At 47.6% G+C, this 14,312-nt stretch overlaps 1 protein-coding gene across 3 annotated transcripts in view; it reads right to left on the bottom strand.

Moving 5' to 3' along the window:
• COL26A1 (collagen type XXVI alpha 1 chain) overlaps nucleotides 1-14,312 on the bottom strand; it is a 254,279-nt gene that overhangs the window by 34,263 nt on the left and 205,704 nt on the right. For all 3 annotated transcript variants that reach the window (XM_006114230.5, XM_006114229.5, XM_006114228.5), the window contains exons 5-7: nucleotides 10,095-10,248; nucleotides 4,510-4,626; nucleotides 2,508-2,660 (exon numbers count right to left, since the gene is read on the bottom strand). In XM_006114230.5, coding sequence (XP_006114292.1) covers nucleotides 2,508-2,660; nucleotides 4,510-4,626; nucleotides 10,095-10,248 — 424 coding nt within the window. The remainder of the gene's footprint in view (nucleotides 1-2,507; nucleotides 2,661-4,509; nucleotides 4,627-10,094; nucleotides 10,249-14,312) is intronic.

Here is a 14,312-nt window from a genome sequence, read left to right on the forward strand (position 1 = left end):
TCCATTTGAGGATTATAGGGCTGAGGAGGGGGAATTCTGATATTGTGAGAAACTTCAAAACTTACTGTGTCTGCACAATCTATTCTATTCAAATGCTTGTATCATGAGTATGTTGGGGTTCCCCAAGACTTCTTCCAATCAGTTCTCCAAGAATTTAGTTTTGGGCTACAGACTACACTCATGAATCAATCACCAGTAACACATTCACAGATTCAAAGTCAAAAGAGACCACTCTGATCACAGGGTCTGACCTCCTATATAAGAAAAGCCAGCAAAAATTCCTAGTTGAACTTGTGTGAATTTTTTTAGAAAAACTTCAAATCTTGATTTTAAAAACTGCCATTGTTTTGCCTGATCAAAGTGCTCCTATAAAGTAGGAAATACCAGGGATTTTATAGCTTTTAAAAAAAAGTAAAATGGCATAGACTATAATTCAGGGGGAGATTACTCAATGAGCCAAGCATCCAAGCCTGATCGTGTGCCCATTTCAAGTCAATGGCAGTACTCCCATTGGAGTTTTGAAACATTCTTTCCAGGAATGACTGGGTAAAATCATTCTTTCAAGGACAGAGAAATTGGCTCAGGTCTTTTCCGAAGATTAGGGTTCTGGCTGTGTTTCATAGCTACTAAGGAGAACATGGCACTTTTCACAAAAGTATACGTTTGTCAAGAAGTATTCTTTCCCTCCCACTCTTCCATGCTGGCTGATTGCTGCCCTCCAAGAACAGACAGCGTACTAAGGATGTAAAGGACTAGTTGACTATCCGATAAGCAAATGCTTAATGGATAGTCGACAGGATAGTTGACTAGTTGCTTCCCCTCCTTACTGCCTCTATCAGATAGAGGCAGCAATGGGGAGGTGGGGAAGAGCCGCTTGAAGCCTGGGGCCAGACCCCCGGGCTCCACGTGGCACTGTCACTTTGAAATGCCGCGAGGAACTCGGCATCAGGCTCCTCGCGGCATTTCAAAGCAGCAGCACTGCACGGAGCCTGGAGTTAGCAGTCCCCAGCTGACCCTTGGCTCCATGTGGCGCTTTCACCTTTGAAGGCAGAGGCGCCCAATCGACTAATCAAATAGTCGATTAGTCAATTACCTGATACTTAATATTCTTACTGCATACCATTGGTTTTATATCTATGTCATTTTCAAAGTGCTTTGGGATTCATCAGGATGAAAGGGCCTATGGAAATATCAAATGTTACTACTGCATCAAAACACAATAATTGGTATGAACCCATATGAAGCCAAGGGTGAATTTAATGCAAAATCTCCTACTGATATCAAATATCAAATATAAAAAACATAGCGCATTCTACATTTTGCTAAGAGCTTGGGTACTGAACCACAATTAATTTAATCCTGCCCATAACACTCTAAATAATTTAAGACAGAGCAATGCTGCTAAAATCTTTAACAAATTAAAAATGCATCCACTCTCCTTCAGGAAAAGGATTGTGAAGTGGGAGGAAGGTGAAGGGGAAGGAAATCCATAGATAATTATCAGATACAAAGACACTTACTAATCCGGTGGCTGTAATTACAATAATTTGACTTTGAAACCGGAGGTGAGTAGAACAGCTGGCGCTTTATAGGGGTAGGATGGGTAGGGCGGGTAGGGCATTCATTTTGCAGCACTTTACTAGCCAAAGGGAAGACAGTGCTGAGTTTCAAAGTATCACTCCCGGACCCTACCAGCAGAACTCCCTGTCAGAAACAACCAGAGCAAGCCCAAACCTGACAGAACATAGACTGGTGTCTGAAAAGCATCTTTTCCAGAATGCCTTTCCTTGCACTTAAACATATCAATAAACAAACAAGTACAATATTTTCAAAAGCACTTAAAGCACCAAAATCCACGCCCTTCTGCCTACAGCAGGCGTGGCCAACCCACAACTCTTGAGCCGCATGTGGCTCTTTGCTCAAAGAAATGCCGCTCTTAGGGTTATGGCTCATTCAGAGTCATGCGCCCAGACTGCTCACGGCCGCTCAGCGCGCCTGGAGGGAGAAGCACATGGCTGCGGCAGCGGTTCTGATGTGACCCAGGCATTGGGTTAGACTGGGAGATGCCTGGACTTGATGACCTCCTACGGTCTCTTCCAGTTCTATGATTCTATGATTCTATGTGGGCTATGGGTGCCTGGCTCTGAGGGAGGGGTGGGTGGGGGAGGGACTAGTTGACGAGTCCTTCACATCCCTACTGTAAACTCAGTACCCAACTACTCTTCTTAATCCACAGCCAGGTAACAACCAGAATGAAGAGTTCAGGTTCATCACTAGGAAGAGATGGCACCATTTGATGTCTTTCTACCCCCCAAATCTTGTTCCTATGCTGAAATACCCAACAGGATCCACAAGACTTGCGGGTCCTCTGGTCTCGTCCAGAGAAAGCTGAGACAGGGTAGCACTGGGCGAGGAGGTGGTTAAAAACATTGGTTTCTGCTGCACAGGCTATCAGCCTGTCACACACAGATGCACCGAGAAAGATGTAGACACTGAAGGAAACCTACTTTCTTTTTCAGCCGTGGGCTGCAGCGAGTAGAGAACCCCTTGTTGGACAGTGAGCGGCAGGCCTGGGGATGCAGGTGGCCCTGGAGGTCCTGGAGGGCCAGGGATCCCAGTTTCTCCTGGAAGTCCTCTTGGTCCTTGAGGTCCCAGAAGTCCTGCAAAGAAATAGAAGAGGTGATTTCTCTAAGTCGGAGCAGCGCCAGAAGATGCGTTGAGGTAAAAAGGCAGTGCAAAGCCCACCGAGCTGCTGGAAAGAATTTCATCTAGGTCTAAACATGGAAGTGCCTAATACCTGGAGCTGTCAAAAGGGCTTTAATGGGCATGCCCCCTGTTGGACGCAGGTACAGGGCTCGGGCCATAGGGTGAATTCTGCGGCCTGTCACAGTGCTTACACTGGCAAAAAGCCCACTAAAAGGAAAAGTCTCTGCTCTTGGAGGATGGAATGTTCTGGGCTTCTGTGGCTGGTCAGAGATGAAACACGCCATTTACAATGACTCTAGAAGTCGCTGCTATTCAATGTGGATTGGAGCAGTGGAAGCTACCCAGAAAAAGGGTTAATATTCATAGGAGTACATCAAAGCTTCCATTGTCAAAGCACCACACAAGCCTTCAAGGAATGTCAATGGCACCTAAGGGAAGCAGCTAAGTCCGCATCTTTATTCCCTCCCTTTTATAGATGGGGAAACTGAGGCACAGAAGGATTCAATGATTTTCCCAAAGCCACAAAAGCAAACCAAAGGCAGACCTGGCATCCCAGTTTAACACTGCCTGGCTCCCAGCCTTTGGCTGAGCCCACCATACATTGATTCCTGCCAGGTCAGAGGTAAAAAGAGGCAATTATTAATCCCCAAAAAAGTAAGGGAATTTTTTTATTTTTCACAGGAATTTGAATACTAAAACATTTTGGTTTTTAGTCAAAATGCTCCAGTTTGAGTGTTTGGTTCTTTGATGAAAATAGACGTTTTCTTTGGAAAGCAGACCCTTGTGGCAAAAAAAAAAAAATAATAATATTGTTTGGACAAAAAAAACCTCACTGAATACCCCTTGTTGTTAGTTTTAGAAGAGTGATTCTTTTTAAACAAAGTTGGCAAGAGACTGCAGAAATGTGCAGAATAGAAGAGCTTCTTTGGGAGAGAGTGAAAATTTCTGTATGGAAAAAATAGTCATTACCAACAGAATTGGTGGGAAATGTGTAGGGAGAATAAAACGCAGTAATTTTGTCTCAGAACATCTGTTAAGTGGAATAAAAGCCCTTTTATCCGGCTTTTTGTTAGGCACCTGACAATAACAGCAGTCCAGTCCCACCCTGTCCCTGTTAGCAAAACGCAGAGGATTTTTAACTTTTGTTTGAGGTGTAGGCATTCATCGCCTCTCGAGGTCCCTTCCAGTTCTAATATTCTATGATTCTATTGCCTCTGAAATTCACCTCACTGTTCTAAACATGGATGATCTGGGACTAAGCCTACTTTGTTTCAGCTTCTGCATCTGCAAAACAGAGATCTTAACGACTAGGAATGCTAAAATGTGTTTATTCAAGTAAATGTGGAACCGCTGAAAATTTCAGCAGTTAAACATGGGGAAGGGGCAGGCGGCTTCCTGGGAGCTTGTATGCAGGGAGCGGCTTTTAAGCCAGCTCCCTGCAAGCACCAGCTCTGCCTGCCCCCCTCTCTGCTCCCCGCACTGCTACCTCTGGGTATGTCTACACTACCACCCTAGTTCGAACTAGGGTGGTTAATGTAGTCATTTGAAGTTGCAAATGAAGCCCGGGATTTAAATATCCCGGGCTTCATTTGCATCTTGCCGGGCACCGCCATTTTTAAATCCCCGTTAGTGCCGACTCCGTGCCCGCAGCTACACGTGGCACGGAGTAGGTAGTTCGAATTAGGCTTTCTAATTCGAACTACCGTTACTCCTCGTGTAATTCGAACTACCTATTCCGTGCCACGGAGAAGTTTGTCTTGAAGAAGATGAACTTCCCAGCCAAGGTTCCTCTCCGAGACTCACCTGGTGGCCCAGCTGGCCCCCTCTCGCCAGTGTCTCCCCGGTCTCCTTTTGGTCCTGGAGGTCCTGGAAGTCCAACTGGTCCAATAGGACCTGGGAGCCCGATCTGTCCTGGCACCCCTGCAAACATTCAAACAGGAAATGAGTTGGCACTTTAAAACACTGTCGTTCGTATAAGTGCTCACGCATCGGAGAGCAACCCATCGAGGTTTGGAAAGGTACCGCTGTTTGGATGGTGCAGGGGAGAATGTTGGTGACACAACGAGTGCCCACCAAGCACACCGAGCAGGACTGCTGCCCTCCCAAATTCCGTACTGCAGACAGCTGCCGCTATTGGGGATGTCAGAGTTGAATCGATTAACCAATTAACCGATGTGGGCTGCCGCCTCCTCTCTGTTCTGCCGTAGCAAAGTCTCCTCCCTAGGAGCCTGCCCCTGTTGGCAGACAGGCTCCGGGGCTAGATGGACCTTTGGTCTGTCCCAGTCTGGCCGCTCTTATGTTGCATTTGGCAAGCTCAGGCCATTGTGTAAAAAAAAGACCAACTACACCGGGCACTATAAGCAGTCACTAGACTTGAGTTAGGCAATGATTTTTGATGGGAGGGGGGGACACACATCAAGATTTTGTAAAGTGGTCAAGGTCCTCACTTTTCTATGGAGGTGGTGCGGGGTCTGGGATGAAGATTGGGTGCAGAAGGGAGCTTGGGGTAGGGGACTTGGGTTGCAGGAGGATGTGTGGTCTGAGAGGGAGTTTGGGTGAAGGGGCTGGGGGTTGGGGTGCAGAGTCAGGGAAGGCGTATGGGTGCAGGAGAAGACTCTGGACCGGGGGAGGGACGTAGGAGGGGTGCAGGATCTGGAAGAGAGTTGTGACCTGGGGCAGGGGGTGCAGAGGGTTTGGGTGGTGACCTGGGGCAGGGAGTAGGGGAGCAGGCTCTGGCTGGGAGACGGTTGCCAAGGAGGCTCCCAACCAGCAGTCCTGCAGGACTCTGAGGCAGGCTTCCATGCATACCAACAGCCCCAGGCTGCTCAAAGAGCCTGGCTGCCCTCTCCATGTGCCTCGCTGATCAGGCTCAGGGGTGGGGGAAGGCTTTTATTCCCTCACAGAGGGTGGAATACAAAAAAAAAATCAACTGTTTTCAGGCTCAACACACTGAGCAGCTGAGCATAGGTCAAAATATTCCCTGGGTCCTATAAAAATGGCCTCAATCATCAAGTCCAACCATTATAATTCAATCCTGTTAACTGCTGCAGACCAAGAGCAATCATTTGCTGCCAACAGCCTCCATCGTGCTGTTACAGAAGACATTTAAAGAAGATGGCATTTATTTCCCTGCAGGCAGAAAGCGCTAACGGAAGGACCAGGAGCTGCAACACTGAGTAATGTGTCAGACAAGTGCTCGTGCTGGTGACAAACGGTGTTACCAGCTCAAGAGAGACAAATACAAAACAAAACAAAATGATACAAGAAAAGAGAAAACAAAACTGGTAGGTCAGGTACTTAACTCATATAAGTCAACACAGCTCCAGTGAAATCTCTCGGTCGGGGAAGCCAAAAAAGCTCATTTACACCATCTGAGGTTCTGGCTCAATCGATATGTCCTTGAAAATGGCAAGAGCCAGAGACAGGAGAGGAAAGGGAGGGGAATGTGGAGACTTGAAGAGGAGGGCACCAGACTCAGAAGACCTGGGTTTTGCTTGTGGCTTTTCCAGGTGACTCTCGGCCAATTCTGTGTGCCTCCTTCCTTTATCTGGCTTGTCTATTCCGATCGGAAGCTCTTCAGAGCAGGGAATTTCCCAAATGGGTATTTTTACAGTGCCCTGATCTCAGTCGAGCTTTCGAGGTATCTAGCTATTTGTAATACAGGTAGTCTCCAAATTATGAACGGTTTATGTTCCAAACACCTGGTCGTAACTCGATGTGTTCGTATGTCGGAATGCATGCTTTTAAATGCGGCCACGCTGTTTGTAAGCGTGGATTGTGGGTTCGTAACTCGGGGACCAGCTGTACAGGCAAACAATAATAATAGTAAGGTGTGGATTTTTTCACACAGACACACATCTGAAAGCTGCAGCCCTGCAGGCAACAACCCTTTTCATCCCACTATTCATCTGGAGCAGCAATATGAGTCCTCTTTGTGAAGCCAGTAGTCTAAATTCCCCGGCATTTGGCCAAGAGGATATATGAATGTCCACCCTGGGGAGTTAATGCCATGCCAGCAAGAGAGGTAAAACCCAAATTTTCTACACCAACCTTCCCTCTCCCCCGCCTCCTCCGCCCCTGCCCTAAATTAGAGGATTGCTCTTTCATCTGACACTCAGGATCCAGGCTGTCCTGCATTCCTGGAGGCACCATCAATTCAAAAATGGACTTTGTGCACTTTGCCAGAGGAGAAATAGATGCACCAACCGCTTTCTCTGTGCCATTTGCCGTGTGGGCTCTTAGACTCTAATTAAAAGAGCAGGAGAGTGGAGAGGAAATGCATATGAAAAATACGTCTCCCATTACCCACTGGCTCAAGTCTCGGTAGTTTTTTTTATCAACATCCCTGTTGATAAACTAGCTGGTCAGAAAGGTCAGAGATGCAGCTGTCTCAACAATTCTAATTGCTTTTAAATGACTGTCTATTCTACCTCCTGTCAGGGAAAAAATATCAACCCTAGTAAACAGTAGCAAGTTTTGCTGGATCTTAGCTAGGGAAGGCCTCAGCCAGCCAAAGCTACAAGGCCATTCTGAACTATTCAAAGTTCCCAAACCCACTTCTAAAGGGAACCATCCTTGGAATGACCATGGCAATGGCTCAAGCAGGAGGTAATTTCCTAGCACTATGAGTGCAAGGTAAAATATCATGGGCCATAGTCCCCTGAAGAGCAGTAACAGAATTTTAATGAGTCTTCAGTCTTGTTCCTGGACCAATATGGGTGAGGTGAAGAGCAGGTGTAGAGAGACCACAATAGCACAAAGGAATGACGTGGGGAAGAAGGAATGAGCATCTCCTGGATGTATGGAGAAACGCTACTTGAATTCAGTCACTGTTCCGCAGGACATAGTGTTACAAAGCCTCCAATCCATGTTGTGGCAACCCATCAAATTATAAACAAGGATTACATCTGGTCTGCGTTGGCCACGTGGCGAGGGGAGGGGAGGGGTAGGGCGGGGCCTAATCTCACATGATGGGGGCCTGCGTGAGGAAGGGGCCCAGGGCCTGCTCCGGCGGCTGGGGCCTGCTTGGGGGGCTGGGGCCTGTGCTGCAGTCAGGAATGGCTGCTGCAATGAACCGCTGTGACCCAAAATAAAGGCAAAACAAAACCCAATGTTAGGCCCCATGGAGGATAAAGAACGCGAGAGCCGGGAAAGCAATGATCAGACAGGGCCTTGGAAGCAGAAAGTGAGCGTGCCAAGGTTAAAAAACGCAACACTAGGAGATCTGTCTTGCCAAAATGACTAAGCTGGAGATTTCTCTCTCTCTCTTTTTTTTTTCCACACCACAAGAGGGCTCATAAAACAGCCCAAATCTGTTTATGGTCAATTTTAAAATATATATATATATATATTGCATTGTGCCACTGATTTATTACTAACAGGAAATCTTTCCTGTTCACACATCAAGAGCTTACCATCCCAGGGCTCACTGTCGGAGAAATGCTACAGTCTGAATTCCAGAGATGAGCACTAAATGTATTTTCCAGTGAACCCCAGGGGTCTCTAGATTTTTCACGAATGTTTCATGGTGAAAATCCCCATCGAGGAGATGTAAATATTTTCATTACAGGACACAGGACTGCCTACTGCGCCCAAAGGGAATTTCGCTTCAGTAGAACTAGGAGTCAGCTCTTAGGATGTGTCTAGACTACAGGGGTTTTGTCGACAAAAGTGGACTTATGTCGACAAAACTATACCTGCGTCTACACTACCGCCGAGTTCTGTCGACAGAACGCGGCAGTTTTGTTGATGGTGGAAAACCTCATTCTACGAGAAATAATGCCTTTTGTCGACACAGTTCTGTCAACAAAAGGTGCTACTGCATCCACACTCTGCTTTTTCCAAAGAGAGCATCTAGACTCTGTCGAAAAAGCGACTTGTTCTGTTGACAGAACTGGCTGTAGTCTAGACGCTCTTTGTCGACAGCTACTGTCAACAAAAGCCTGTAGTCTAGACGTACCCTTAGTGACTACTTGGGCCAACACAAACATACCATTTAAGAATAGACCACTGAGGTAGGCAAAGGGTGGGTGGAATGTTTTTCTTTTTTCCCCGAGGTTGGCCTTTTTCTTCATGGGATGCAGCTGCTCTACCATGGGGAGGCTGACGAGCGTGAGAAGAGAAACCAGAAGCTTCTCACATCATATAACAGCATCCTCACCAATGCAAACTCGGTAATAATGGGCTTTGAGGAAGTCATGTCCAGCTTCCTTTGACTGGAAGGATGGCTTGGGGTTGGGGGGGAGGTTTAAAGAAGACACCCTGCAAAGTTCCAGGAAACAGTACAGGATTTCGTTTCATTTGTACATTAAACAGTGCATAGGTCACTCCTAGAGCTCTTCTTTCAGAGAGAAGGAAAAATCCAGTCTGCAGAGCCGTGCTGCACAGGCAAACTGCAGAAACTATGCATGCAAACCCCACGTTCTACTACAGCGGAAGTGGGGAGCCTTTTTGGGTCGGGGGCTGCTGACCCACATTAAAATAAACCCTCAATGGTGTGGCCCCTGACTAAGGAAAAAGACACTTTCCACATTCCCCTCAGGCGCAGGCTACTAGATTTTGTGTGCTCCAGGGAGCAGCAGGGGGGCTGGAGGACCAGTGTGGGTGCCCCCATGCTGGGGGTTGGTGGGCTGAGCTTCTGGGGCTGGATCCAGGCAAATCGGAGGCTGCATCCAGCCCCCAGGCCTGATGTTCCCCACCCCAGGACTCGAGTGGCAGGTAGCTGAGCACCCACTTATACCCTATGGGCATGGGAACACGAGATCTGTGCTCACAATTTAGCAGCGAGAGACTTGAAGCAAATCCCTCACTCACCCGGAGCTCTGGGGAAGACACGATTAACAAATGGTCCTTCTAGCTATCACAGGTCGAATCAAGCTCCCCGATTTAAATAGCCTCCCACTTTAGGGAAGCGCAAATCCAAATATCCCTGGCTCTAATCATTATGAAAGTGCCTCTCTGTGGGGTTTGTTTTCTCTTTGTCATGAACATTTTCAGCCTGAAGTGCTCAGTGCTTTGCTGCAGGTGCAAAGGTGACTGCAGATGCAAAATCGGAAGGCCTGTGGCAATAACCCCCCAGCCTGAAACCGCCCTAAGGTATCGAGAGGCACAAGTGACCAGATTTGTACCCAGAAGGGGCTCAAAAACAGCTTACATCTGCTCATCTGAAAACCTTCTCCTAGAGCACCCACTCTGTGCCCCGTCGCGGGAAAGAACAGGGACTATTTCACTCCCGTTCAAGGATGTGCTGACACCCAAGGCAGCTTCTAAGACCAAGTTGCACCGATACACTTCACCCATTAGCTACTGACAGAACTGCCATTTGGATTTGTACTGGAAAGCCACCACGACAGAACACAGTTGGAGCAAATGCCTAGTTGTGTGCTTACCAGCTGGTCCCACCGGCTTCCTCAGCACCGTCCCAGGATTTACCAGGGGAATCGCGTCTGGGAGCAAGTCGTCATACCACGAGGCTGTTGTCCTGGCGATTGGCAGGTCGTTCTCGGAAGGGGGTGTGCGCTCTGCAGACTCAAGCAGAAGAATCTAGGCACAAATTACAGGAGAACAATGTAATTGGGCAAGAGGGCTCCAGACTCCATAATGATCATTTTCAGACACAGCAGAAGAGCTGGTTGGAAATTAAAAAAGGGCAGAGGGCCGGGGAGAATCGGGAGAGCAGAGAATTTAAAAAAATGGGAGCGACTGTTCTCTTTTCTTCATATAGCTCTGCTCCATAATAAGCCATACTATTCCAAATGCGAGCTCTGTCTTGGAGCGGCGGGAAACCCTGTCGAAGTAAACATTTTGGTCTGGTTTTGAACTGTAAGTTAGAACATAAGCTCCTCGGGAAAGGGATTGTATCTCCGTATGTGCATTATTCAGTGCCTAGCACATTGACGTCACTCTAAATACATTATGGCTATTATTTCTCTGCAGCATTATAAATGGAGGCCAGGAAGAGGACCCAAAGTCAGTGGGAATTCAAAGCTCTTAGGATCAGGGCCTAATTTCCCATAAAAACTGGGAAGGAGCCAATCAAAAAAGATATTCTCACTAGAATGTTTTCTCGAAATACCATGATGGTATGAGGGCAATGGCTCAGTGTTGACCTGAGAGAAATCCCAGGAAGCATTGTCAGTGCCGTTCCCTGTAGCACCATGTTTTCCCTCCTAACGATGTAGGGCAGGAACCTTTTTTGGGCCACTGACCCCCAGAGAAATCAGTCAGGGGCCGCCAAACCCCCTACTGACATGGCCCCCAACTGAGAGCAGAAACACACTCCACCACATTCTCCTTAAACACCAGAGCCTAGAGGGGCCCTGGCTACGGTTGCCAGATGGTCCCCCCAAAAATGCCAGACATGCAGTATTTTGGTCAAGCAAAAAAAAAACCACACCCAGGATAAGTACCACCGCCTCTCCCCGCCATTGCACGTGTCCGGTATTCTCCGATTTTTTTTTTTACCAGACAAAGAGTGCAAATACCGGACTGTCTGGTAGAATACCGGACACCTGGCAACCCTAGCCCTGGCTAGTAGATTTTGTGGGGAAAAAGCCTCCAGGCAGTGCTTTACTACACCAGCCAGGGGGTAAGAGAAGGAATGGCAGTGCACGGAGCCACTCTCTCCCCCTATCAGGCAGAGCCCGTGGGTCAGATCCAGCTCTGGCTTGCCTGACTCCTCCCCCCACAGTGGGAGCCAGCACTCGCGCTTCAGCCCTGAGGGGGCAGTTGGGGAGGGGACACCAATGCAGGCTCCCCAGTGCTGGGGGGCCCCATGAACCTTGGGGGGCCAGATTCAGGCAAGCCAGGGGCCAGATCCAGGCCTTAGGTTCTCCACCTCTGATATAGGCTATATCTACACAGCCCATGGCAGCAAGCCTCCCAGTCCAAGTCAACCCAGGACTGAGCTAGCAGGATTTGCCTCAGTGTTCTAAAAAGACACCACTTTGAATGTGTAGCTTAGGCTCTGATGCTCATTCCTGCTTCCTGAGCCTTCAGAGCCCCAGATGGCCCGGCAATGTCCAAGTTCTGCTACCTCGCTATTTTTCGAACACGAGGACGAGATCTGCCAGCCCTAAGTTTGTCGACCTGGGTTGTGTGGACATACTCATGCTGATTTAGAACTCAAGGAGATAGGAATACTTGACTCAAAACTACCCCCTAAATAATGGGCGAATTTTTGAGCCTTTACCTGCTGCACTGGCTTTTACATAAGTCACGGTGTAATTATAAATACAAATGCCCCCCCCCCCTTTTTTTTACTTACAAAAATTATGAAGTGCATGATTTATTTAGTACAAAGCATGATGGGAGCCAATAATGCGACAAAGCCAGGAATGATGAACGTTCTGCAGAACACAGTAGTCTGACAAGGGCACAGCAGAGACTAATTAAACTGGGAGCTAGGTTCAGTGCAAAGGAATTGAACCTCTGCTGGCACGAACTAGCAGAATTTCCTCCTTGACTTCAAGGACATTATTTACAGTGCCTGGTGACTTTGTTTTTGAACATTCGGTTGATGTTGAGGGAGGCAGGAAACCACCACCAAGAAACAAGGCCACTCTGACCCCTAACTTAACTCCACTGATTGCAGTTACGTTAGCCCTGGGTTGAATTTAGTTCACCGGGCCTGTTGCTTTCTTTTTCTTCCATCCAATTATTTTCTCGTTCCAGTTTTGAAGGAACGATATAGTCTCAGTTCAGAAAATACTTAGGCTACGTCTACACTGCCCATCTTTTTAAAATACGCTATTCTGGAATAGTTATTCCGAAATAGCTTATTTCAAAATAGCACATCTACACTTCAGAGAAGCCTCAAAATTAGTCTGAGGCAGGCTTCCCTAATGTAGACGTGCTATCTCTGATTAGAGCCCAAGCAGGCAATAGGGAGGAATAACTTAGACTGGCCCCTGTGAGGGGTGATCTCAAAATAACAGCAGTGGAGAATTTGCACACGCCTATTTCGAAATAGCTATTTCAGAATAAGCGTTATTCTTCGCAGAATGCGGTTTACAGATTTCAGAATAAGCCATCCGTTATTTCAAAATTATTTCGGAACAACAGAATGGCTGTGTAGATGCTTGCATAATTATTCTGAAACCACTTTGCTGTGTAGACTTACCATTAGGGAGAAGCAAGGACGGAGCACGAAATCAGCCAATTGATGGTGCTCTGAAAGTGCTGAGAGGGAGGGGCAGGAGAAGGTAAGTATGGGGTGCCAGTGCCCCAGTGTGCAAGAGGCCTGGAGAAAGGGGGCAGAAACAGGGTGCACAGGCTGCAGGAGGAACCCCAATGGGATGCAGGCCCCAGCCTGCCCACCACTGCATTTCAATCTTGCTGCCCACTGAGATGAAGGAGGCCACTCATACAGCCCACTCACTAGTCTTGGTTGCCCAGTGCCGATTTAAGCGCACACAAGTCGCATTGGCTTGGGACTTGAGTGAACGCTTAAGTCCTTTCCTGAGTCAGCGCTTACCCTAGTAATTCCCCTCCAGACCTGTTGTATAATGTAGCATTATGATCGCTTCCGCCTCCCAACTCACAGCAGCCTGCATTACAGCATTGTGGGAAACGATGCGATCCCTACACCAACTAAGCGCGATGACACTTGTTAACGGTCCGATGTGAAAAGAACACATTTCATCAAGAAACACAACCCGGTCAGGTGGGTATGCAGGGCACAGTGAAACGCAGGCATTGACGGCCCTGTAACTTATTTTGAAATAACTCCCAAAATAACTATTTTGAAATCGTGCATCCATATTACAGGGAAGCCTGGAAATGAGTCCAAGGCAGGCTCCCTTAACATGGACACACCATCGTGATTTAGAGCCCCAGGAATCCTTGGGGAGTCTTACTTTCAATGACTCTGGGGAGCAGTCATTTTGAAATAGCAGCAGGAGAGCATCCACACTACCGCTGTTTCGAAATGAGCGTTATTCCTTGTGGAAAGCAGAAGTTATTATTTCGAAATAACGGGCTTGGTAATGTGGACGTGCTGCTTGTTATTTCGATATAAGGGGAGTTATTTTGAAATCACTCCTAGTGTAAACCAGGGCCCAGTGTCTCTATCACACTCATACACTCTCTTACTCTGTGTAGCCCCCAGGCCTACCCCTTCTGATGGAGGTCCAACCCCTTTGGGGGAGCGTAGAGCTGGCTTGTGACCATATACCAAAATTAATGAAGTGGCCTGCCTGTGAAAATTAGTGCCCATCCCTCATCTAAAGCACATCTCGCATTGCTCTGTATAGGGACATGGAAACAATTTGTATGGTGGGGGTGCTGAAAGCTAATGGACTACACTGCAACCCCTGTATCTGATTAACATGACTGACAGCAGCCTGATTCGGGAGCCCATTAAACACCTGCACGTCCAGGTGGAAAGGATCCAGTATTCCTTCAGCTGCCAAGCTGAGAGTTCACTGCAGAATGTACAGCGCACAGCAGAGCTCAGAGTGAAATCAGATTTGCCTCCGTTATTTTAAGACACCCCATAAAAACACACCAGAGCTAAAATCTCATTTCCCAGTGACAGTGTTTTTTCCCCAATTTAGTGTCACCCCTGGAGGAAGTAACAGTGCCCAAGCTTTGTCTCCATGGGCCCA

The sequence above is a fragment of the Pelodiscus sinensis genome, chromosome 21 (assembly GCF_052426305.1).
Source record: "Pelodiscus sinensis isolate ZL-2025 chromosome 21, ASM5242630v1, whole genome shotgun sequence".
NCBI lineage: Eukaryota > Metazoa > Chordata > Testudines > Trionychidae > Pelodiscus > Pelodiscus sinensis.